The sequence below is a fragment of the Theropithecus gelada genome, chromosome 16 (genome assembly GCF_003255815.1).
Source record: "Theropithecus gelada isolate Dixy chromosome 16, Tgel_1.0, whole genome shotgun sequence".
In the NCBI taxonomy this organism is placed as follows: domain Eukaryota; kingdom Metazoa; phylum Chordata; class Mammalia; order Primates; family Cercopithecidae; genus Theropithecus; species Theropithecus gelada.
This window is the reverse complement of record NC_037684.1, coordinates 31,601,271-31,626,173: the sequence shown is the minus strand read 5'-3', so window position 1 is coordinate 31,626,173 and position 24,903 is coordinate 31,601,271. Positions and strand designations below refer to the sequence as shown.

Genomic DNA, 24,903 nt, shown 5'->3' with positions numbered 1-24,903 from the left:
TTTTTTTTTTTTTTTTTTTTGAGACGGAGTCTCGCGCTGTGTCACCCAGGCTGGAGTGCAGTGGTGCGATCTCGGCTCACTGCAAGCTCCGCCTCCCAGGTTCACGCCATTCTCCTGCCTCAGCCTCCGAGTAGCTGGGACTACAGGCGCCCGCCACCACGCCCGGCTAGTTTTTTTTTTGTATTTTTAGTAGAGATGGGGTTTCACCATGTTAGCCAGGATGGTCTCGATCTCCTGACCTCGTGATCCACCCGCCTCGGCCTCCCAAAGTGCTGGGATTACAGGCTTGAGCCACCGCGCCCGGCGACTTTTTTTTTAAGGGACACATTCTCACTCACTGTGTTGGCCAGGCTGGAGAGCAGTGGCTATTCACAGGCACGATCCCACTAGTGATCAGCATGGGAGTTCTGACCTGCTCCATTCCTGAATGGGGCTGGTACACCCCTTTTTAGGCAACCCGGTGGTCTGTTCCCAGGAGGTCACCATACTGATGCTGAACTTAGTGAGGACACCCAATCGGCATAGCATGCTACAGCCCAGAATTCCTGGACTCAAAGGATCCTTCTTCCTTTGCCTCCTGAGATCTGGGAATACAGGCACGTGCCCTGTGAGCCTTTAGAGATTTAAAACCATGTTGTAAATGACATCAGTGAAAATGGTGGAATAAAGACATCCAGAAATTCATCCCACCATAAAAGCAACAGCAACCAAAAAAATGGCACACACACACAAACAAAAAATTGACCAGAATAAAACTTTTTCAGAACTCTAGAAATTTAACCAAAGTCTGGGCACGGTGGCTCACACCTGTAATCCCAGCACTTTGGGAGGCTGAGGCAGGCAGATCATGAGGTCAGGAGATCGAGACCATCCTGGCTAACACGGCGAAACCCCATCTCTACTAAAAATACAAAAATTAGCTGAGTGTGGTGGCAGGCGCCAGCTACTCGGGAAGCTGAGGCAAGAGAATCACTTGAACCCGGAAGGCAGAGGTTGCAGTAAGCTGAGATCACGCCACTGCACTCCAGCTTGGGCGACAGAGCGAGGCTCCATCTCAAATAAATAAATAAATAAATACTAATGTGAATCTGCACCAATAAATAAAAAGCACTGGCCAGGCGCAGTGGTTTAGGCCTGTAATCCCAGCACTTTGGGAGGCTGAGGCTGGAGGCTCACTTGAGGTCAAGAGTTTGAGACCAGCCTGGCAAACATGGTGAAACCCTGTCTCTACTAAAAATACAAAAATTAGCTGGGTGTGGTGTTGCGTGCCTGCAGTCCCAGCTACTCAGGAGGCTGAGGCACTAGAATTGCTTGAACCTGGGAGGCAGACGTTGCAGCGGGTCAAGTTTGTGCCATTGCACTTCCAGCCTGGGCAACAGAGCGAGACTCTGTCCCAAAAGAAAGAAAAAATAATAAGAAAAAAAGATACTTGCATAATTATAAATAATTGCAATAATTAAAAATCTAGTTGCATGCAATAGTTATAAACTTGCAATAATTATAAATCTAGTTGATGAACATAAAGTGTATAAAGATGTAATGTGTGACAATAACAGGATAAAGGAGGGGGTGAGAGTGGAACTTTAGAGAAGCAAAGTTTTTATATACTATTGAAACAAAGTTGGTATTAATCTGAACTACAACCTTATATAATTAAGATGAGGCTGAGACCACAAGTGTGCACCAACATACTCGACTAACTGTAAAAAAATTTCTAGAGATGGGGTCTCACTATCTTCCCCAGGCTGGTCTCCAACTCCTGGCCTCAAGCAGTCCTCCTTCCTTGGTCTCCCAAAGTACTGGGATTATAGGTACGCGCCATTGCATCTGGCCACAAACATTTTGTTTTTTTATTTTTCATTTTCCAAGACAGGGTTTCACTCTGTTTCCCAGGCTGGAGTGCAGTGGCAAAATCATGGCACACTGCAGCCCTGACCTCCCGGGCTCAAGAGATCCTCCTGCCTTAGCCACCTGAGTAGCTGTGACTACAGGCATGTGCCACCATGCACAGCTAATTTTTAAATTTTTTTGTAGAGATGAAGTCTCAATATGTTGCCCCACCTGGCCTTGAACTCCCGGGCTCAAGTAATCCTCCCACCGCAGCCTCCCAAAGTGCTAGGATTACAGGCATGAGCCACTGCACTCAGCACACAAATATTAAAAAAATCTCAAGTCAAGCAGCTAAACTTCCACTGGAAGAAACTAGGGAAAAAAGCTCTCAGCAACCTGAACCCAAAGAAAGGAAATAATAAATATTAGAGAAGAAATAAGTGAAGTAGAGAATAGAAAAACAGTAGATAAAATCGACATACTTAAAGGTTGGTTTTTTGAAAATATCAACAAAACTGACAAACCTTTAGCTAGACTGACCAAGAAAAAAATACAGAAGACCAAATTATTAAAATAAGGAATGAAAGAAGGGACATTACTATTGATCTTACAGACATAAAAAGGACTATATGAATAGAAAGGATTATACATACATACATATATATATATAACAGTATGTGCTAATAATTAGATAACCTGGATGAAATAGACACATTACCAGAAAAATATAAACTACTGAAACTGACTCGGAAAAAACAGAAAATCTGAATAGATAGACCTATGTCAAGTAAAGAGATTGAGGTAATAATCAAAAACCCTTCCACAAAGAAAAGCTAAAGACTAGACAGCTTCACTGGTGACTCTACAAAATACTTAAAGAAGAATTGGCCGGGCGCGGTGGCTCAAGCCTGTAATCCCAGCACTTTGGGAGGCCGAGACGGGTGGATCACGAGGTCAGAAGATCGAGACCATCCTGGCGAACACGGTGAAACCCCGTCTCTACTAAAAAATACAAAAAAACTAGCCGGGCGAGATGGCGGGCGCCTGTAGTCCCAGTTGCTTGGGAGGCTGAGGCAGGAGAATGGCGTAGGCCCGGGAGGCGGAGCTTGCAGTGAGCTGAGATCCGGCCACTGCACTCCAGCCCGGGCGACAGAGCGAGACTCCGTCTCAAAAAAAAAAAAAAAAAAAGAAGAATTAACACGGATCCTTCATAAAGTCTTTCAAAATACAGATGAGGAGAGAACATTTCCTAACTTACTCTATGAGGGTGATATTACCCTGATATCCAAACTAAAGACATCACACACAAAAAATTACAGACCAGTATCTCTTACGAATGTAGATGGAAAAATGCTTGACAAAATCCGGCAAAACCAAATTCAACAGAGTATTCTGTAAACATGGATCAGATAATAATAGCAGGATTCTTCAAACTGATTTATGGTTTCATTACTTTTTTTTTTTTTTTTTTTTTGAGTTAAAGTTTTCATTTATTGGCTGGGCACAGTGGCTCATGCCTGTAATCCCAGCACTTTGGGAGCCTGAGGCAGGTGGATCATCTGAGGTCAGGAGTTCGAGACCAACCTGATCAACATGCTGAAACCCCATCTCCCTTGGAGTCTTGCTTTGTTGCTCAGGCTTGAGTGCAATGGCGTGACCTCGGTTTACTGCAACCTCCACCTCCCGGGTTCAAGCGATGTTCCTGCCTCAGCCTCCTGAGTAGCTGGTATTACAGGCGCCCGCCACCACGCCCCGCTAATTTTTGTACTTTTAGTAGTGACGGGGTTTCACCATGTTGGCCAGGTTGGTGTCTAACTCCTGATCTCAGGCAATCTGCCCGCCTCAGCCTCCCAAAGTACTGGGATTATAGGCATGAGCCACTGTGCCTGGCTAACATATACTCTTTCAAAAAACCGTATATGTTGCAAAGTATTGGAATAAGTATTGGAAAAGTATTGGAATAACATAACATTTAGGTTGGACATTTAGGCTGATTACATGTCTTTGCTATTGTCAGCACAATTCTTATCAAAATCCCAGCTGGCTTCTTTCCAGAAAGTTACAAGCTAGTTCTAAAATTCTATGGCAATTTAAGGCACCCAAAATAGCAAAATAATCTTGCAAAATAACAAAGTGGGAAGACTCAAATGTCCCAATTTCAAAACCCAAATCTAATCTACAGTAATCACAGTGTGATACTGGAATGTGGACAGACAAATAAATTAACAGAATAGAATTGACAACCCAGAAATAAACCCTCGTATTTATGGCAAATTGATTTTTGACAAGGGTGCTAAAACAATTCAGTGTGGAAATAATGGTGTTTTTTTTTTTTTTTTTTTTTTTAATGGTGATGGAACAACTGAACATCTATGTGGCAAAATAATGAAGGTAGACCCCCTACACCTCACACAATTATAAAAATTAATGCAAAATATGTCAAATACCTAAATGTAAGAGTCAAATGATAAGACTCTTACATGAAAACATGGGAGTAAGGGAGTAAATCTCATGACCCTAAATTAGACAACAGTTTTTTCTTCTCCAAACTGATTTTTTTTTTCTTTTAAAACAATTTTGTCTTTTGACTTTAATGAACTATTACTAGCTGAAGGTAGCCTGACATGGTGAAAGGAATGTCAGACTAATGAAAGGTACACAGCCTGATTTAAAACCAAACCCTGAACCTTCTTAAAGAAGAATAAAACATTTTATACACAAACATGACCCCAAAAGTACAAACAACCAAAGGAAAAAAGATAAATTAGATTTTATGAAAATTAAAAACTTTTGTGCATCAAAGGACACTGTCAAGAAAGTCACAGAACTCACAGGATGAGAGAAAACACAGGCAAATTATCTGTTAAGGTCTAATATCCAGAGTGTCCCAAAGATATACCGAATTCTTGTAATTCAATAAAAAGACAAATCAATTTTTTAAATGGGGAGAGGATTTGAATAAATATTTCTTCAAATAAGATATATAATGGCCCATATACACCTAAAAAATGCTCAATGTCTTAAATCATTAGGGAAATGTCCATCAAAAACCACAGCGTGATACTAGATACTACTTTACACTCACTGGAATGGCTACAATGAGAAGAGATAGACAACGACAGTGTTGACAAAGACATGGAGAAATTGAAACCCTCAAACGTTGCAGGTGGAAGTGTAAAATGGAGCAGCCACTGTGGAAAACAGTTTGACAGGTCCTCAAAAAGTGAAACGTAAGAGTTGCCCTATGATCTAGCAATTCTGCTAGGGATGCACCCTAGAATTAAAAACATGTCCACACAAAAACGAGTACATGCATGTCCACAGCAGCATTATTCATAAATGCCAGAATAAAGTAGAAACAACCCAAATGTCCACTAAGTGATGAATGGATGAACTGATACAGTGATGGCTCCATACAATGGAATATCACTCAGCCTTGCAAAGGAATGATACATGCTGCAGCATGGGAGGACCTTAGAAACAACATGCTTTGTGAAAAGAAACCAGACACAGAAGACCACATACTGTATGATTCATTTATATGAAAGATCTAGAACAGGCAAATCCATAGGGACCCAAAGTAGTTTAGTACTTACCTGGGCCTGAGGGAAGACAGCAATGGGGAGTGATGGCTAATGGGTACCATGTTTCTTTTCCAGATGATGAAAATGTTCTGGGGTTAGATAATGGTGGGTGTTTGCCATACAACCTTGTGAATATACTAACCACCACTGAATTGTCCACTTTATAATACTGCGTTGATGGTATGTGGATCATGTCTCAATTTAACACAAAGAAGCATGTTGTATCGTATAGAACACCAGGTGCCAGAAGAACAAACATGCTGGCAGATGAAAAAAGAGGAGTGAAGACTCACTCTCCCTTGACCATGGTCAGAGTGAGTCAGTGGCGAGGCCGGGAGCCACACAGTCGTCCTGCCTTGTGATCCCCCTCCTCTTCCTATTCCAGATGGTTTTTCAGTGCCATTAACTTGTTCTGTAACACTAATATTCAATAAGATGATGTTACAAAGAGAAAGAAACAATGTGAGTGCCACATGACTGGTTAAGTATGGATTCTCAAACTAGGGCTTTAAATACCCTTCGTACTTTTTTTTGGCATGAAAACCTGTAAGACCACTGGTAGGCTTTGTGCAAGTTGGCTACCTCCTCCTTCTCTATCTTCCCCTGCCCACTTTCCTCCCAGCTATTAAAAATGAATGTAGGCTGGGCACAGCAACTCAAGCCTGTAATCTCAGCACTTTGGGAGGCCAAAGCAGAAAAAAAAAGCTTGAGTCCAGGAGTTTGAGACCAACCTGGGTAACACAGTGAGTCCCTGTTTCTTTCTTTTTTAAAGAAACAACCAAAAATAAGGACTGTAAAGCAATATGTAGCCAAAACAACTTAGCAAAGTTTGTTATCTTTCCTTCTAAATTATCTCACTCTCCAACCTTCCATCTTTCTTGACAGCTCATCCATAGCCTTAAGCTCAGCATTACCTCTGAACTAGGAAGCTCTTCTCCAACTGACATTGGGATCTTTGCATTTGTCCCTGATGAAATAAAAATATAGGGCCACTCGATATTCTCCTCTATTTCTCCTGTTCTAAGGCATTGTTTTCTTGACTAAGGTGGTGCCTGGGCCATGGAGAGACTGAGTGGGAACTGGCTCAACGGCTGAAGTTTGAGGACTCTACAGCAACTCTTTTCCACAAACCAAATGATATGAATGTTTTTATTTATTTATATTTACGTTTCCACTTTTAAAAAGTCTTTTAGTAGAGATCGGGGTCTCACTTTGTTGCCCAGGCTGATCTTGAACTCCTGGGGCTCAAGCAATCCACCCATCTTGGCCTCTTAAAGTGCTGGGATTATGGGCATGAGCCACAGCGCCTGGCCTTAACTGTTTTTAGATTCACAGTAGATGATCATTTCCATTTCTGGTTCAAGTCTTTCATTTTACACATTAAACTAAGGTGCACTGACTCCCAGTCCATCGCCTTTTTGGTATCTTTATGGGAGTAAAATGTGGCAAGCTTTTTTTGGTCTCAAAGACAGTCTCAGAGTCAAAGTTTAAGAAGTATTGCTCTAAATAATTTTTTAAAATATGCCTTATTAGATGAGGAAAGCTGAAATATTGTTGTACAAGCCTTTTGCTGTAGAACAATGGGACAGAATAAAGGTAGCTCACAAAATAAGAGAACATTTCTTGCCTGTTTTTTTTTCCTCCAAATTCTTCTGTTCAGGTCCAGACAGATGGGCTACGTTTCCTTTCTATTAACTGAGGAGACAGAGATGAAAGAACTGAAGCATGTCATCACTGTCTTAAATGTACTGAAATCCTAACAGCTTTAGCTGAAAAAATGTCCAAAGTGGCCATGAAAACAAATTTAAAAGACAAACTCCAAAATGATCTATGCTAGAATCCCAAGGCAGTCAGGGAAAACTGGTTCCATGGAGGAAGGTAGTCAAAGAAATAAGCAGATGACCTAGACCCTCATCCAATATGTGTGATGTACTTGGGGAGAAAGTAACCTCTTTACTCATCTGTATAGGTTCATGAGTCATAAAAACACATGTCCCCACACCAAGCTGGTCAATACAAGACCTCGAACTGCATCACGTAAACCCTTTCTCCGAGGCAGTCTAGAGAATCTGAAATGGTGAGCCTATATTTTTTTCTTTTTTCTTTCTTTCTTTTTTTTGTTTTTGAGATGAAGTCCCACTCTGTTGCCCAGGCTGGAGTGCAGTGGTGTGATCTTGGCTCACTGCAACCTTCACCTCCTGGGTTCAAGTGATTCTCCTGCCTCAGCCTTCAGAGTAGCTGGGATTATAGTTGCCCGTCCCCATGCCCGGTTAGTTTTTGTATTTTTAGTAGAGACGGGGTTTCACCATGTTGGCCAGGCTGGTCTTGAACTCCTGAGCTCAAGTGATCCACCCACCTCGGCCTCTCAAAGTGCTGGGATTACAGGCATGAGCCACCATGCTGAGCTGTGAGCCTATATCTTAATCAAAGTCCTGAGAATAACCTTGAAGAAGACTCCCTGAAAATGAGGAACAACAGGAGAAGCAACGGACCTGGAATCTGCAGACCTGGGTTGGAATTCTGGCTCTGTCACTTTCTGGTGAACTGACTTGAGTAATGAGCATGAGCCTTTCTGGGTAGCATTTACAGCACAAGGCAGTTTGAGGAAGCAATAAAAGAGCATGTGTATGGTGCCTAGCAATGCGCTGGACACAGTGCCGGTGCTCAGCCGTCATGTCACACCAGCACTGACCAGTGAGCATGAACCCTGGGGATGCCCAGAGCTGGTACAGCCAGGAGCTCCGGAAGCATGGGATTCTCAGAGGGAAACGGAGCTCACTGCTCTAAAAGTCCTATTCAAGTTCGAAAGTAAGATACAATGCACACAAAGCCAAAGTGTCATCATTCAGCTCCTATTACAGGGGAACTAAGAGCTGCGTCAAAAATTACTTGAAAAGCCTGTAAGTGGTTCTGCCACTTATTAGCCATGTGAACCTCAGCAAATTACCTAGCGTCTCTGAGTTTCAGCTTCCTCATCTGCAAAATAGAAATGATAATAATAACCACATCACAAGAGTTGTTGGAAAAATGAAAGTGAGATATCATAGGAGGTAACACGTATGGAGCATTTACCATATGCCAAGCACTGTTCTAAGAACTTTGGACATGTTATCTCACTTGTATAAGTACTTAGGTGCCTACAACCTAAACAGGACCTAGTAAATGTAAGTACTGAAAAAATGCTATGGGGCAGAGGAAGAAATGCTGAGCTTCTGTGAGAAGAGAAGACAGCTTGTTACACAGGTGAGAAGAATAAGCTGCAGCTGAGAAGAAAAGTATAAGAGTTGCTACGTGTGACAATCTCAAGACTTTTCAACCATTACAAATTTAAACAGCCACCCTAAATCACCCCAAGGACAGACCCCAGTTGTTCTTTTCATCTGTAATGTTTACGCCTCTCTGAATCCGAGAAGCAGCTGCCAGGGTTCCAATACATACCAAAGCATGATGACAATACCCTCAACTGTGCACACTTCTGTGCATCTACCGCTGTGTAAAGGAAGCTGATGTCAGTAGACTGGGGGGCACAACAAGGCATGTTTGTGACCGAAGCTCAATTTGCCATCACAGGGTGGCCACACCTACCTCACTAATATTCTAATAGTGGGATAAATAATTCAATAGGGATACAGCCTGGATTTTGCTCTGATTCTCTCTTAGGGCTTACGTTCTTGGCATGATATTGATGCGCCACAGACAAGCCAATATGTGAGTGTGCTCTATCGGAATAAAGTATAGCCTTTCGACCCTGCAAAGTCATCCAGTTTCTAATATTATTGTTAGAACCAATGAAGTGACTAAGAGAATTTTAAAAAATAAGCCATCAGTCTGGACCTGTGTATGGGAATGAAGGAGAAGCACTTTAAAGTCAGGGAAAATATATAAACTTACTTAACATTTAGGATTATCAACCATTGCTGCTTTTCCATAAACCATTTCATTCATCATTTCATCTGTAAGAGATAAGATTACTGCCTCCATTCAGAGGGGGGACTTTGATAGTTAGCTGCCTGGTCCTTCTTGCTTGGATGCCCTGCAAATAAATGTCCTCCTTTCCCCAATGCAAAACCTCGATATGGGTGTTTGGCTTTACTGCGCTTGGGCCAGCAGAACCCAGTTAAGTCCACTAATAAGCTCTTGGTTTGTCTTTGAGATGGATTTCAGATTCAAAATGGACTGACCCTATCACACTGCTAACTTGGCCAGTCAGTATTTGTCAATAACATAGAGGCTTTACTCAAGAGATGCACTGGGTTGTGAACTATTGGAACCCAGGGGTGATTTCAGGATTTTGTGGGGCCTGAACCTTATCTAGTAAAAACATTTTTAAAAAAGTATGAATACAAAAATTTCCAGGGGCCCTCCCAGGACCTTGGAAGGGCCTATGCAAGTGAGAAGCCCTGAAGCTTAGGCTCTATTCAATTCATCATCCAGCAACCACAGCTGGGGCCTCTTTTTTTGTTCGTTTTTTACAAACTTACATAATGCCAGGAAATATATTGTTTCAACTTACAAACACCACAAAATGGTGTCATACTGGTCATAAAATTACTGGCACCTTCCCTTGGCAACTTGCCTTTGGAAAGAAATGCAATGGGCCTATAGGTCACATGTGCCAAATATGACTCTGCAGTGTAGCTTTGTTTACCAGAAAGATTTGACCCAAACAAAGGAGCCCAGCCCCTAACACACTTGGTGTGTTGAGACCCTTGTGCCAATCTCTGAAAGTAACTGTGACTTAGTTTGAAGGGTTCAGCTCTATTCTGTTTATATGAAATGAGTATTAATTTCCAGTATCAGCTGGCTCTGATTTTTTCATCACCATGAAGCAAATGCCCTTTTCTGTTAAGATGAACACAGAAACTCGAGATAAGCAAGTTAGTGTCTCCTCAAGTCTTTCTTACCCACCACCCATTCCTGCTTTGTCCTCTCCTGGTCACCCTGCTGTACAGATCCCCACATGGCTCTCGTATGTTTCCCATCAGCAGCCGCTTCCTCCTTGAGGAATGAAAGTCCCTTGGGGACAAAGTCCTCATCTTGGTGTGTCTTTGAGATGGATTTTTTTACCCCCGGCACTTAGTAGAGTACCTGGCACAAATGGACATGGCACTCAGTGAATGTTTTTGAGTGAATTCATTAATTTTTATCAACTGTGATTCCAGTATTTTCCTGGCATTTCCTACATAATTGTAGTGAAGCTGGCTAGATGATGATGATGATGATGATGATGACGATGATGATGATGATGATTTGAGACAGAGTCTCACTCTGTCGCCCCGGCTGCAGTGCAATAGTGCCATCTCGGCTCACTGCAACCTCCATCTCCTGGTTTCAAGTGATTCTCCTGCCTCAGCCTCCTGAGTAACTAGAATTACAGGTACCTGCCACCATGCACAGCTAATTTTTGTATTTTTAGTAGAGACAGGGTTTCACCATGTTGGTCAGGCTGGTCTTGAAACCCTGACCTCAGGTGATCCACCCACCTCAGCCTTCCAAAGTGCTGGAATTACAGGCATGAGCCACCGCTCCTGGCCACCAGATTCTTATGAGGGACTCCCAGTGTTATAAAGTGCTTAGTAAAGGTGGTGAGTTTAAGACGTTTGTATTGATGCTCCCTAAACCTGTTGGTGGAGGGACCTAATGAGCCTGTTCTCTGGTGTGAGGGCAAAAGAAAAACAGACCCTCAGTGTCCTTTTCCTAAGTTAGGCATCAACAAATTAATGAGGACAGAGAGGACATCTGCAGAAACTGCTGCTCTAGTTTAGACACATCCTGAATGCCTCCCTCTACCTCAAAATGAACTGTGTGAAACTAGATTTCTGAACAACAAGAGAGGTGGAAAGTCTTTTCTAAAGTCAGATGTCGAGGAGAATCTTCACCTTGAGTCTAAAGTCCCCTTCAGGCCATTGAATATACCCACTCTGATTTGCTGGGTATGTTCTACAGAGAAATCATAGAATTTTTGCACTTATAGTGGAAGAATAGTCAGGAAAATTTATGGAATTCAGATACAGTGATGTATTTTCTTTACAAATTTTTTTTTTGCACGCTAGCTTAACATAAACATGATCTTGGCCAGGCATGGTGGCTCACACCTGTAACCCCAGCACTTTGGGAGGCTGAGGTGGGCGGATCACCTGAGGTCACAGGAGTTCGAGACCAGCCTGGTGGGGAGGTTGGAGTGCAGTGGCACAATCTCGGCTCACTGCAAATTCCACCTCCCAGGTTCAAGTCATTCTTGTGCCTCAGCCTCCCAATAGCTGGGATCACAGGCACCTGCCACCAAGACCTGCTAATTTTTGTATTTTTAGTAAAGATGGGGTTTCACCATGTTGGCCAGGCTGGTCTCAAACTCCTGACCTCAAGTGATCCTCCCACCTCGGCCTCCCAAGATACTGGGATTACAGGTGTGAGCTGCCACACCCGCCCTACACTTTGGATCTAACGTTGATTCCTGCTCATATGCAGAGTTTCTAACTGCTTAAATGTCTGCAACATTTAGCTGCAAGGAAGGAAGCTTACATAAAGTCCTCCAGGGAGCAAAAAGCTGCACCACCACATCCAGCTAATTTTTTTGTATTTTTAGTAGGGATGGGGATTCACTATGTTGGCCAGGCTGGTGTTGAATTCCTGACCTCAGGTGATCTGCCCGCCTCGGCTCCCAAAGTTCTGGGATTACAGGCCTGAGCCACCCCGCCCAGCAACAAGGCTAATTTGAGAGTCACTTCTTTGATGCCTTTTCTTGCCCATGCATAGGTCAGAACTAGGAGAAGCAGAGCAGGTCATATATAAGCTATGTACGTCTCTTGGCCTCTTTGTACCTTAATTTCCCCATTTGAGAAAAATGAATGGATCTTAAGACATACTTTTCAGAGTTCATAATGGGCTTATACCCAGCTAACCAATAATTGTATGAGTTTTTATGCATAAATAGTTGTTTACATGTATTCATCTTCTATTTCACTTACAACTTGTGTAAAAACTGCATTCCGTGCCAGGCCTGAAATGTTCCAAAGCTCAGTTCTGTGAGTAAATTGCAACCAAGATTTCTACAAAAAAAGACACAAGCCAAAGAAAAAAAAATTATTTCAGAACATTTATCATTTGCCATGATTCTAATTTATATAGGATGGAACATAACCTCAATCCTTCCTGCATGCACTAAGGAAATCTCACTGTGGAAGATTCTGGCTTATGATTTATACTTCAACATTGCACATGTGGTGCATTAGCTACAAAACAGTGAACACTCAGTAAACACCTACGTGAAGTGTGAAGTGATCTTTATTTCTCTAGAACAGGATTTCACAACTTCAGTGCCATCGACATTTTGGACTCTATAACTTTGCCATGGGGGTTTGTTTTATACCTTGGAGGATGTTGAGCAGCATCTCTGGCCTTTGCCCACCAGATGCCAGGAGCACACCCACAGTTTGGTCAACCAAAACTGTCTCTGGACATTACCAAATGCCACCTGAGTAGAAAATCACACCAGCTGAGAACCACTGCTCTCTGATGATTCACTATGATCTGTGTAATAATTCTCACACTAATCCTTGCTAGAGACAAAAAGGATTTGCTCTATAATTTTAGTAGCTTTCTACTGGTAAAACTTTAATCATATTTCAAAATGAATAGCAAAGAGGTTTATAATTTTTATAAAAATTCCAAATTTAATAAAGTCATATGTGTAACTTACGTAAACTGCAAAAATGGTAGTGGTTCAAATGTACGTCTTTCAATAGACTGTATTTTATTGCAGGATAAATCTCTAGAAAAAGCAAAAGGAAAATATCGCCTTGGTTAGTTATTAAATGTCGATTAGTATGAATAATAGCAATAGTGTAGAATAACACTGAATACACATTTTTCACCTCAACTCTAAACGTCTGGACTTGGATTTGAACTTTCCAGAGCCCCTAACCCTGCCCTTACCTCTCCTACAGTCTCACCTTCATGGTTTTCATAAATATACAACTTAATAGATTTTGGAATTAATTTTTCCTGAGAGCAGTAGACTTGATTAGATGCCCTTTTGTAGTCTCATCAAATCCTAGATTATGAGCTCAAAGTTTTTATCTCTATATATGATTTCTAATATTAGAAAAAATAGTCGGGCCGGGTGCGGTGGCTCATGCCTGTAATCCCAGCACTTTGGGAGGCCGAGGTGGGAGGATCCTGAGGTCAGGAGATCAAGACCAACCTGGCTAACACGGTGAAACCCCGTCTCTACTAAAAGGTACAAAAAATTAGCCGAGTGTGATGGCAGGCGCCTATAGTTCCAGCTGCTGAGGAAGCTGAGGCAGGAGAATGGCGTGAACCCAGGAGGCGGAGCTTGCAGTGAGCCGAGAGTGCACAGCTGCACTCCAGCCTGGGTGACAGAGCCAGACTCTGTCTCAAAAAAAAAAAAAAAAAAAAAAATCCTTTCACATCATTTGAAAGAAAGTTACCCCTTTACCTAATATATAACTTTGAACTAATTCAAATCATATTCATAGAATCAATTTCTATCATATTAATAGAAATTCATTTTTGGTTTTATATTGTTTTAATATTTCATGAAAGCAATTTCTTCAGTTACACAGTGATGGGACTGGTCCCTCCCTCTTTACCTGGATGGTGTAACGCTGTCTGGCTGATGTCTCCATCTCTAGTCTCTCCCTTCCTAAACTATCCTGCACACAGTCATCAGATAAACTCTCCACAAGTGGTTTGCAAAGACCAGCATTTCCTGGGAAATTATTGAAGATGCAAATTCTTGGTCCCACTCTAGACCAACTGAATCAGTAACCACGAGGGCGGAGTCCAGAACTGAGTTCTAACGCGCCCTCTCAGTGATTGTGATGCAGATCTATCTACAGCACTGCTGCGGTAACACGGTTCCCCATGATGGCTCCTCAGCTTGGCATTCAAAGCCCTAGAAGATCTGGCTCCAATTTCCTACTCTCCCTCCTTGTACTCTACAGGTACTCATGGCATTCCTCGAACACTTTCCTGTGCTTTGCCTTTCTCCCATTTTCCTTTTGCAAGTTTAGAATATATTCCCCAAGATGTCTGTCCGATGTTACACGATGGCCCTTCAAAGTCCTATTCAAATGGCATTGTTCTAGTAACATCTTCCTGGGTCCAAATTGAAGGCATTTTCTCCTCTTCTGTGCTCCAGAAATAATTTATCCCTCCTATGCTGCAGAAACAATGTATCCCTCCTAGTGCCCATATCCATTTCTTCCTTTTAATGTAGTTATTTTTTATCCCATTTCTTCTGAGCATAAACTCCTTGCAAGCATGGACTAGGTCTTCTCATCCGCATTGCCCACCATATTTAAAACTGACACGTGGAAATAAAGCAAACTCAAATATTTGTAAAATAAATGAATAGCTGGGGGAGTGAGTAGAAGGAAAATGACTATTTTAAAGGAAATGTAGTTTTATTACTTCATGGCCTCTGTAGCACTTTGGCATCCACTTGAGGGTCTTTACACCCACTTTCCTTAAGCCTTCTACATTTGAAAGAATCTGTTTGCAAAAGAGCATCGCTGATGAGCTTAATAAGGATTAATGACATACACACCTCTATGGACAAAGGATAAGAATCAGCTTGCCTTTTTTTTTTTTTTTTTTTTTTTTGAGACGGAGTCTCGCTGTGCTCCCAGGCTGGAGTGCAGTGGCCTGATCTCGGCTCACTGCAAGCTCCGCCTCCCGGGTTCACGCCATTCTCCCGCCTCAGCCTCCCAAGTAGCTGAGACTACAGGCGCCCGCCACCACGCCCTGCTAGTTTTTTGTATTTTTAGTAGAGACGGGGTTTCACCATGTTAGCCAGGATAGTCTCGATCTCCTGACCTCGTGATCCACCCGCCTCGGCCTCCCAAAGTGCTGGGATTACAGGCTTGAGCCACCGTGCCCAGCCAAGAATCAAGCTTTCATAGCAATGAACATAGTATCTTCTTGTCTCTAAACAGACAGAAATACTATGCGGGTATCCCTTTCTTGGTAACAGGGCTGAGGAGATAGTTATTTTGTAATTAGTGAAAAGTCAGGGGCATTTCTGGTATGCTTCTGAGTGTAAACATTTCTAGCTCTACCACTTAACCATCATTTTAAACATCTGTTTTCATATAACAATTCCTGAACTGAAATCCTTAATACCAGTCTATTCTCTTGGTAGCTCAATATTTTTGATAATATTATTTACATAATTCAGCTGATTTTTAATATTTAAATGTTAATTTAATTCCGATTAAATTACCAAAAAACTCTGGATTAATGATGTTCAAATGAATGTAGGTGGTCTATATTTTCTTCTCCTTTAGGCAACAATCTGAAGTTAACTTTAATTCCTTTCGTCCTACTAAACCAACTTTTTCAAATCTCTTTTTTGTGAAGGTCAGACAGTAAATATTTTAGACTTTTTGGGCCACATGTGATCTCTGTCACATATTTCTCTTTGTTTCTTTTCTTTTTCTTTCACAGTCCTTTAAAAATGCAGAAACCATTCTTAACTTAATGGACTATTTAAAAATAGACCATAAATTAGATTTGATTTATTGGTTGTAGACTGAATAGAAGAAGATGGTGTGTGAACACTTATAAAACAAGGTTCAATATGGGTGTCAGTCACTGCTCAGATCTTATTACTATGTGAAATTTTTTTCTGTCTGTATTGTGTCTTGATAATTTAAAAACTGAAAATGCATAGGATGTAGCTAATGCTAGAGATGGGCTAAGACCCTACACAAACTTACAGAATTGCAGAATTTTGTTGCTGGAAGAAATATTAGAGATTATCTAATTTGAACCCCTTATTCATTTTACAGATAATACGACTAAAAACTCATAAATGTGATTAACTAACTTACAAATACTGGAGGGATAGCAGGCCTTCAAATGAATCCTTATATAATTCAGTCAAATAATTTTCATTCAGAATTCTGGAAAATGAAAAAGTTATTTCTAGATTAAAATGCAAAGTACAACTATTTGCCGCACAGGACTATGTCCTGCATGTGGGGGAAAGCTGGGTCATGGTCATTTTAAGACGGTGGTATCTGCTCTGCTTTCATTCAAACCTTTTCTTACATTTTCCTTTTTGTGTCCATCTCTCTCCACCACCACCACACACACACACACACACACAAGCACACCTCTACCTACTCTTTTCACCAAACTGTATATTTCATGCCTCCTCTCTAGATCACAAAATCCCTTTCAGAATCCACCTCTGGGTGGCACCAAGATCAGCAGAACCTCCATTTCCTCCTCTTTCTCTAAACCTTATTATGAAAGCCCCACATGGAACCATGTCAGGGCTGCAAGTGAAGCCATTCAACCTTTTTCCCCCATTAAAAAAAAAATATGAGAACTACAATGTGCATAAAGTGCACAGGACATCAATGTTCTTTAATTTAATTTAATTTCTGAGACAGGGTCTCACTCTGTTCCCAGACTGGTCTCAAACTCCTGGCTCAAGTGATCCTCCTGTCTCTGCCTCCCAAAGTGTTGCGATTGCAGACATGAGCCACCTCACCTGGCCAAATATTCAGTTTAATAATTATAAAGCAGATACCCATGTAAACATTATTATGAAAGATCATTGCTAGCATCCCAGAAGCCCCAGTGTGCCCCTTTCCAATCATATCCCTCTCTCTAACCCTAATAGGTAACCACTATCCTGACCTTTGTAATAATTTTCTTGTTTTTAAAATGTAGTTCTGGCCTGGCGTGGTGGCTCACGCCTGTAATCCCAGCACTCTGGAAAGCCAAGACAGGTGAATCACCTGAGGTCATGAGTTTGAGACCAGCCTGGCCAACATGGTGAAACCCTGTCTCTACTAAAAATATAAAAATTAGCTGGGCATGATGGCGGGCACCTGTAATTCCAGCTACCCGGGAAGCTGAGGCAGGAGAATCGCCTGAACCTGGGAGGAGGAGGTTGCAGTAAGCCAAGATCGCGCCATCGCACTCCATCCTGGGCAACAAGAACAAAATTCCATCTGAAAAAATAAAGCAATTCTCCTGCCTCAGCTTCCCAAGTAGATGGGATTACAGGCACCCACCACCACACCTGGCTAAGTTTTGTATTTTTAGTAGAGACGGGGTTTCGCCCTATTGGCCAGGCTGGTCTCAAACTCCTGACTTCAGGTGATCCGCCCACCTTGGCCTCCCAAGGTGCTGGGATTACAGGCGTGAGTCACTGTGCCTAGCACGTGTTTTATTTTTAATTTAGAACTCATGCATGACTTGTCTATATACGTTGAACTAATGATATGACACACAAACTGTTGTGAAAAATGCCAGTTACTTCGAATGTAAGCATTTTTTCCAAAATCATTTATGTGTCTAAACCAATTCTTTCTATAAATCAGTAAGAAAATGATAAAACGATTCAACAGGAAAATGAACAAAGGCCAGAAAACTCAGAGAAGAAACACAAATGTTCAATAAACATATAAAGACATTTAATTAAATTCATGAGTAATCAGAAAAATTCAAATTTAGATGGACTCCCTTTTATTCATGCATAACATCAACAAAAAGTTGGAGAATACCCAGCGGTGAAAGGTGTGGGGATATGAATGCTGTCATCTTCTGCTGACAATAGAGTAAGTTGGGACAACATTTTTAAGGGCAATTAAAATTTTATATCTACATAGTCTTCACCCCAACAATTCCATTTCTAGATAACTATTCTACAGGAATACTTGCCCATGTTCACAAAGAAGCATGTACAGGGATTTCATTGCAGCAATGCATGTAACAAGAAAACTAAACTAAACATTCATCAATGGGGGAATAATTAAATAAACTATGATGCATCCAGACTATGAATGATGCAGGGGTTTAAATGAATGGGGTGACCCTCTGAGTACTGGGAAGGAAACAAATCTAAGGCATGTCATGAAGTGAAAGAATCAAGTTGCAAGATGTTACCATTTATGTAAAGAAAAAATTTTAAAAACCACACAGCAAATCTATTTTGCTTTATGTAAATATGTATGTAGGCAAATGGGAAAAAGTCCGGAAGCATGTACACTAAATGCAGAGTAGCACTACCTCAGGGATAAGGGAGTAGGGCACAAGGGGGTTTATTGTTATACCTGTTACTACATTTTTATACATTAAAAATAGAATCATGGGCTGGGGGTGGTGGCTCATGCCTGCAATATGAGCACTTTAAGAGGCCAAGGTGGGAGGATCACTTGAGTCCACGAGTTCAAGACCGGCCTAAGCAACATAGGAAGACCCTGTCTCTACAAAATATACAGAATTAGGTGGGCGTGGTGGCATGCACCTGTGGTCCCAACTACTTTGGAGGCTGAGGTGGGAGGATCGCTTGTGCCTGGGAAGTGAAGGCTGCAGTGAGATGTGATTGTGCCACTGCACTCCAGCCTGGGGGACAAATTAAGACCCTGTCTCTGAAAAAAAGAAAGAAAAAAAAAAGGCAAGAAGGAATATAACTGTGTATTATTTGTATGATAAAAAATAAATTTAAATTGCCTCTTATTTTAAAGAGAGCCTACCAAATTTAATTTTTAAATAACCATAGGATTGCCATCAACAGAGGTTGATTTGGGGTGTGGAGGAGAAATATCTTTTCTCAGCGGTACCAACCTCAAAATTCTGGACCGAGAAGGATCTTACAGTGCAGTTAGTTTTTTGTCATATTTGGAGAGAATATACTCACAGTTTCTCGGTCCAAATGTATGCTTTCCATACATTTCCATCAATGTACGAAATATAGTTTCCTTGGAAATTTCTGTGAAGAAACACAGTTTATATCCTTGAATAGGTAGGAAAAGAATGAACAGGATAAGAAATGGCAACCTTGTTGGGGATATTCAGTTACAGAAAATAACACCTGCTTTCTCATTTCCAGAGCTATCAGCTTCCCAGTTTACAAAATTAATCAAGAAATAATGCGGGGCCACTGGCACAAATGAGGCATCTGCTGGAAGCTTAACTTCCTATCCATCCCATCTCTTGGACAGATGATGCCAGTTAATTACTTTGAATGTAAGTATTTTATCCAAAAGCACTTATGTGTCTAAACAGATTCCTACAAATCAACACAAAAATGGTAAATAATTCAACAGAAAAATGGGCAAAAGCTTATCATTATCAACAAATAAGAAGAAGGAAACCCTATGCCAGGTAGCACCAAAGCTTTGGTCCAGTGCCCTCTGTTGAAACATCCTAGGCTTTTTATTTCCACTCCTATTACAACTGACCTGATTTGGCCCCTTCACATTTTACTCATAGATTTTGCTAAACCTTTCTATTTTGTCTCCCTGAATTAAGCTTTTCCTTTTGGACACATTACATATGGATTCTAAAATAATCCTTTGCATGTCTACACTTGAACATAAAGCAAAAAACAAAATAAAAAAAATAATCCTCCTGTTTTAATCATTTCATCTCTTGCTTGGAAACTTTCAATGGCTTTCCATACCTCACTGTGTAACTTTCAAACTCCTATAGCTGATAGTCAAGGTTTTACATAATCATATCTGCATTGCTCCCTCACCTAATTCTTTGCAGCCAGATTGGTCTACTAAATTCCAAGCATACCAGTAGCCATGCCTTTGCCTAGACTGTACTCCCATTTTTTTCTATTTGACAAATTATAGCTACTCTTTAAGACCCAAGTAAAGTTTTAGCTTATCCATGTAGCTTTCCCTGATCTCTACACCTCAAGGATCACAGATTCTGGCAAATTCTAGCACCAATAGTCTGCATTATCTTTTAGTACTTAATTATATATACCTCCCTTTTTATGCCTATTCTCTTTCATCCATCCTATCATTTCATGTTTTGGAGACAGTACAGGTGCTACATATAGCACATGTACTATATGTGCTACAACGAGTGCTACATATAGAAAGCCAGGGACAAAGATGAGTTGTGGACATAACTAAAGGACTGAGTAATCATGTGAACAGCCAACACTCCTATATATGCTAGGCACTGATGAAGTGTTTCATATATTCACTCACCTACATTTCACAACAATCCTATGAAATGGTAGCTAGCATAACCCCCAGTTGCAATGTGAGGAAACTGAGTCACAGAGCGGAATAACTTGCTCTGGGTCACCAACCTAATAAACAGACCTGGGTTCAACCCCAGGAAGCCTGGCTCTGGAATCAACTCTTAACCACTTAGAGCCTCATCACTGAGATCGGGAGAGGGACAGGCTGCTTTAAAGAGGGTGAAGCAAAAATGGGAGGAGAGCAGCGGTTAAGCAATGATGTGATGGGGCTAAATAAAAATGGATAAGAAAACGAGTAAAAGGCTAGAGTAAAAGTAAAAGACTGGAGAAGGGGCCTAACATTAAAGGAGAATGAGAAGGAAGAGCTGACAAGCAAAGGTGAAAGCAGAAAGTCAGTTGTCAGGATGGCTTGGGGAGATAAAGGAAGCCCAGGAAGGCCTCCAGGAAAAGGCTGCCACGTCAGGCAGGACACAGAGGACAATTGGGGAAAGGTGATTCTTACAAGATGGTGAAGGTGCCATTGTAGGTGTTGGGCTCTGGCACAGGCACTTGGCGGAGCCTCTGCTTTGGGCTGAGATCAATACATGACAGCGTCTCATCTCCACAGGTACAGAGTTCACGTATGTTGGTGCTTGTGGAGGCCTTCTGTTCCTCTGGTGCAGTTAAAGTCTTATTTTGGGCGTAACTTACAGACTGCACCAGTGAATTTTGAGTAGGTTCTAGTTCAGTACGTGGACCTGTGACTTCGGTCAGTTTTCGATGCAGAGTCTGAACCTGGTCTGGACAAGGAGCTGTAGTCGTCTCCAGGGCTGTAGAATGTCCAGTCTCTGTAATGGGCTCTGGAGTTACGGCAAGCCCCGGGTCTGGAGGCTGAGTTGAGGTCTCCTCTGTGGTTGGAGATGGTTTAACCTCTGTAGTAGGTTCTGTAGTTATGGTAAGCTCCAGGGCCAGAGGTTGAAATGTGGCTTGAGTCAGGTGTGAATGCTGAGCCTGACCTTTGCCTGAAGGTGAAAGTGTCACCTCAGGGTGTTCTGGAGGAGGAGCTGTAGTCATCAGGGCTGTAGAAGGTTCAACCTCTGTTGTGGGCTCTGGAGTGCTGGTAAACCCCAGATCCAAAGGTTGAACTGTGGCTTGAGTCAGGTGTGAATGCTGAGTCTGAACCTGGTCTGGATGTGGAAGTGTCACCTTAGGATGCTTTGGAGGAACTAGAGTCTTCTTCAGGGGTGTAGAATGTCCAACCTCTGTAGTGGGTTCTAGAGTGATGGTAAGTCGCAGGTCCAAAGGTTGAACTGTGGCTTGAGTCAGGTGTGAATGCTGAGCCTGACCCTTGTCTGAAGGTGGAAGTGTCACCTCAGGGTGTTCTGCAGGAGGAGCTGTAGTCATCAGGGCTGTAGAAGGTTCAACCTCTGTCGTGGATTCTGGAGTGCTGGTAAGCCCTAGGTCCAAAGGTTGAACTGTGGCTTGAGTCAGGTGTGAATGCTGAGTCTGAACCTGGTCTGGATGTGGAAGTGTCACCTTAGGATGCTTTGGAGGAACTAGAGTCTTCTTCAGGGGTGTAGAATGTCCAACCTCTGTAGTGGATTCTGGAGTGATGGTAAGCCCCAGGTCCAAAGGTTGAACTGTGGCTTGAGTCAGGTTTGAATGCTCTGGAGGTTGAGCTACAACTGCATTAGGGAGCTCTGGAGTCTGAGCTGGGGCCTCCTGCTGGGTTAGAGAAGACTCACCCTCCTCAGCGGTCTGTGGATGCTCAGCTGCAGCCTCCTGCTGGGTTGGAGAGGGGTTCTCATTATTAACAGGTTCTGGAGATTGAACTGAAGTCTCCTGTTGAATTGCTGAAGGTCCAGCCTCTTCCAGTGACTCTGGAGGCAGAGGTGGGCCCCCGTGCTGGATGGTGGGAGGTTCTACATCATTACCTGGCCCTGAAAGCTGAGCTGTAGCCTCCTGGAGGACTGGAGAAGTTCCCACCTCTGCACTAGGCTCTGTTGCTATGGTGAGCTGCACATCTGGAGGCTTAACAGAGACACTGGGCAAATCTGAATGCTGAGTCTGATGGTGACCAGGAGGTGAAACTGTGACTTCATGATGTTCTGGAGGCTGAGCTGGGGTCTCCTGCAGGGCTGGAGAAGATTCAACCTCCCCAGAAGACTCAGAAGGCTGAGCTGGCTGATCCTGCTCACTGGGGGAAAGTTCAGCCTCTACAGGAGGACCTGGAGGCTCAGTTGGGGCCTCCTCTTGGATAGCAGAAGGTTTCATTTCTTCTAGAGGCTGAGTTGGGGTCTCCTGCTGGGTCTGAGAATCTACAACCTCCCCAGAAGACTCAGAAGACTGAGCTGGCTGCTCCTGCTCACTGGGGGAAAGTTCAGCCTCTATAGGAGGACCTGGAGGCTCAGTTGGGGCTCCTGTTGGGTTGCAGAAGGTTCCACCTCCTCTGGAAACTGAATCGGGGCCTCCTGCTGGGCTTGGGAAGATTCTGTCTCCTTGGTAGGCTCTGAAGTTATGGTAACCTCCACATCTGCAGGTTTAACTGTAATGTTGGGCAAGTTATAATGAGCTTGATCCTCACCTGGAGGCTGAACTGTCACCTCACGATTCGGTAGAGTTAGACTCTCCATAGAGGATGCTGGAGGCAGAGCTGGGGCCTCCTGCTGGGTGGAAGAAGGTTCTTCCTCCTCAGGGAGCTGTGGAAACTGCCCTGGGGCTTCTTGCCAGAGTGAAGAGGACTGGATGTCTTCAAGGGTCTCTGGATTTTGAGTTTTGGGCTCTAGATGGAATTGAGAACGTCCAACTCGCTCAGGGGGCCCTGGAGGCTCATCTGAGTTCACCTGGAGCTCTGGAGGCAGGCTGCCGGGATACAGTGTGTCCATACTCAAATATTCATCCTGCAAAGTCTGTTTCTCACGCTGAGGTTTGGATAATGGGTGTGGAATTCCGACAATCTCAGGAGGTCTCCAACGCTCAGCTAGATTTTTCTTCAGGTTCTTGGGCGAAACAATTAATATGGTTGGTTTTGAAATCTTACTGTCTAGCGGAACAAGTATTTCATCTGCCTGATGACCTGCAGCCCGATCTAGATCTGCAGTTGGAACCTTACTTTTGAGGCGAGGAAGCTGAACTAGGGTCTGGTTCTGATCTCCGTTCAGCAGTGGGACCACCTCTGGGAGCCTTTCTTGCGGAGTCAGCTTGTCATTTAAATCCTGGTGTGCAGCAGAGAACTGCTCTGGCCCCAGGGGCAGCCCAGCTGAATCCGTGTCCAGGATTGGAACCAAATTTTCAATCGATTCCCGGGGTGGGGCTGACATCTGCGAGGAAGCAGAGGGCCCCAGGTAATCAAAGTCCCCCGGGTCTGCTGGGGGAGTGGGCGCATGGGGAGATTCCCATGGGAGATGGGAGGAGCAGGAAGACCGGGGCTCAGGCGGCCCCAGGGGGTTAGAGGTCAGCTGGAGCGGGTCCTGGACCCATTGCAGAGGCTCAGCCTCCTTGACTAGTAGACACAATAGTTGCTGCGTGAGGAGGGGCCATAGGCCCCAGAAACGCAGCGGGGACATGATACAGGCTGGAGCTCCACACTGAGCGGGAGCCATTCTGGCAGCCCTGAGAGGCTCGTGCCCCTTATAAGCGTGAGCCCCGCCCTGTCTTTACGACACCTTTATTTATGCCACCTTTATTATACTCAGGTCCAGATCTGCTCCATGTCACCAGGGCAAGCTTATGTCACAATCCCACCCAAGCACCCCTTCCCACCCCACCCAGCCGGAACACCCCTCCTCTCCCCTCCCCTTAGTGAGGAAGGATTTGGGCGGCAGACCCAGGTGGTCCCACGACTCCAGCGGCCTGCAGGAGTAGGGTGGGGTGGGGTGGGGTGGGGTGGGGGCGCGACAGAGCTTCCAAAGGAAGTCACAGGACCTCGCCTCACGATATTCCCAAGTGCTAGTCCAGTTCTGGCAGCCTGAACTCTTCCTCCTCCAAGGCGAAATCCGAGCATACTCTTCCTTCCAGGGAGAGCAACTGAGCTGCAAAATGGGCGCCAGTTCGGGTGGCAGGCACGACGCACATTACAGTCATTTATTCCAAAATGTTGCTGTTTTCGCTAAACTTTCGGTATCTTTTGTTGCATGTTTGATAATGAATTCACCACCCTACTAGGTAGGGGCTGCCAGGGAACAAGCGAGGACTCCACATTTTCTGTAGGAGGGGTGTTGGGGGTGGGCAATTCAGTCTGGGAGAGAAGGCTTTAATCCGAGTGAAGAGCCCTTTGCACTAGCCTGGGAGGAGGCTGAACTGTCATCCTGCCTTGACTCAACACAGCCGCTACCCTAGAAGTTACAGCGCCACCCTTCAGAGATCTACCCTGTGTGCACACATGGAGAAGAGGCTTAGGCTGTTGAAGTCAGCCTGTTAAATAATTTCCTGAAATTCAACTGTAATTAGAACACAGCTGACTTCCCCCACAGCTATTCTTACCTATTTTATTACTGTCTGGCACAATTACCAGCATGTAAACTC

At 43.3% G+C, this 24,903-nt stretch overlaps 1 protein-coding gene and 1 long non-coding RNA gene across 2 annotated transcripts in view; one reads left to right on the top strand and one right to left on the bottom strand.

Annotated features, from left to right (window-relative positions):
• Positions 1–23,981, bottom strand: part of LOC112610124 (leucine-rich repeat-containing protein 37A3-like) — a 38,617-nt gene extending 14,636 nt beyond the window's left edge. Inside the window, exons 1-8 of the mRNA XM_025363468.1 lie at positions 23,553–23,981; positions 22,779–23,414; positions 21,892–22,626; positions 20,903–21,726; positions 19,096–19,167; positions 16,271–16,342; positions 13,114–13,185; positions 12,383–12,463 (exon numbers count right to left, since the gene is read on the bottom strand). Coding sequence (XP_025219253.1) covers positions 12,383–12,463; positions 13,114–13,185; positions 16,271–16,342; positions 19,096–19,167; positions 20,903–21,726; positions 21,892–22,626; positions 22,779–23,414; positions 23,553–23,981 — 2,921 coding nt within the window. The remainder of the gene's footprint in view (positions 1–12,382; positions 12,464–13,113; positions 13,186–16,270; positions 16,343–19,095; positions 19,168–20,902; positions 21,727–21,891; positions 22,627–22,778; positions 23,415–23,552) is intronic.
• Positions 19,286–19,820, top strand: LOC112610073. The gene is made up of 2 exons (XR_003116274.1): positions 19,286–19,424; positions 19,505–19,820. It is a non-coding gene; the product is annotated as an uncharacterized LOC112610073 (long non-coding RNA).
• Positions 23,982–24,903: the final 922 nt, after the last annotated feature.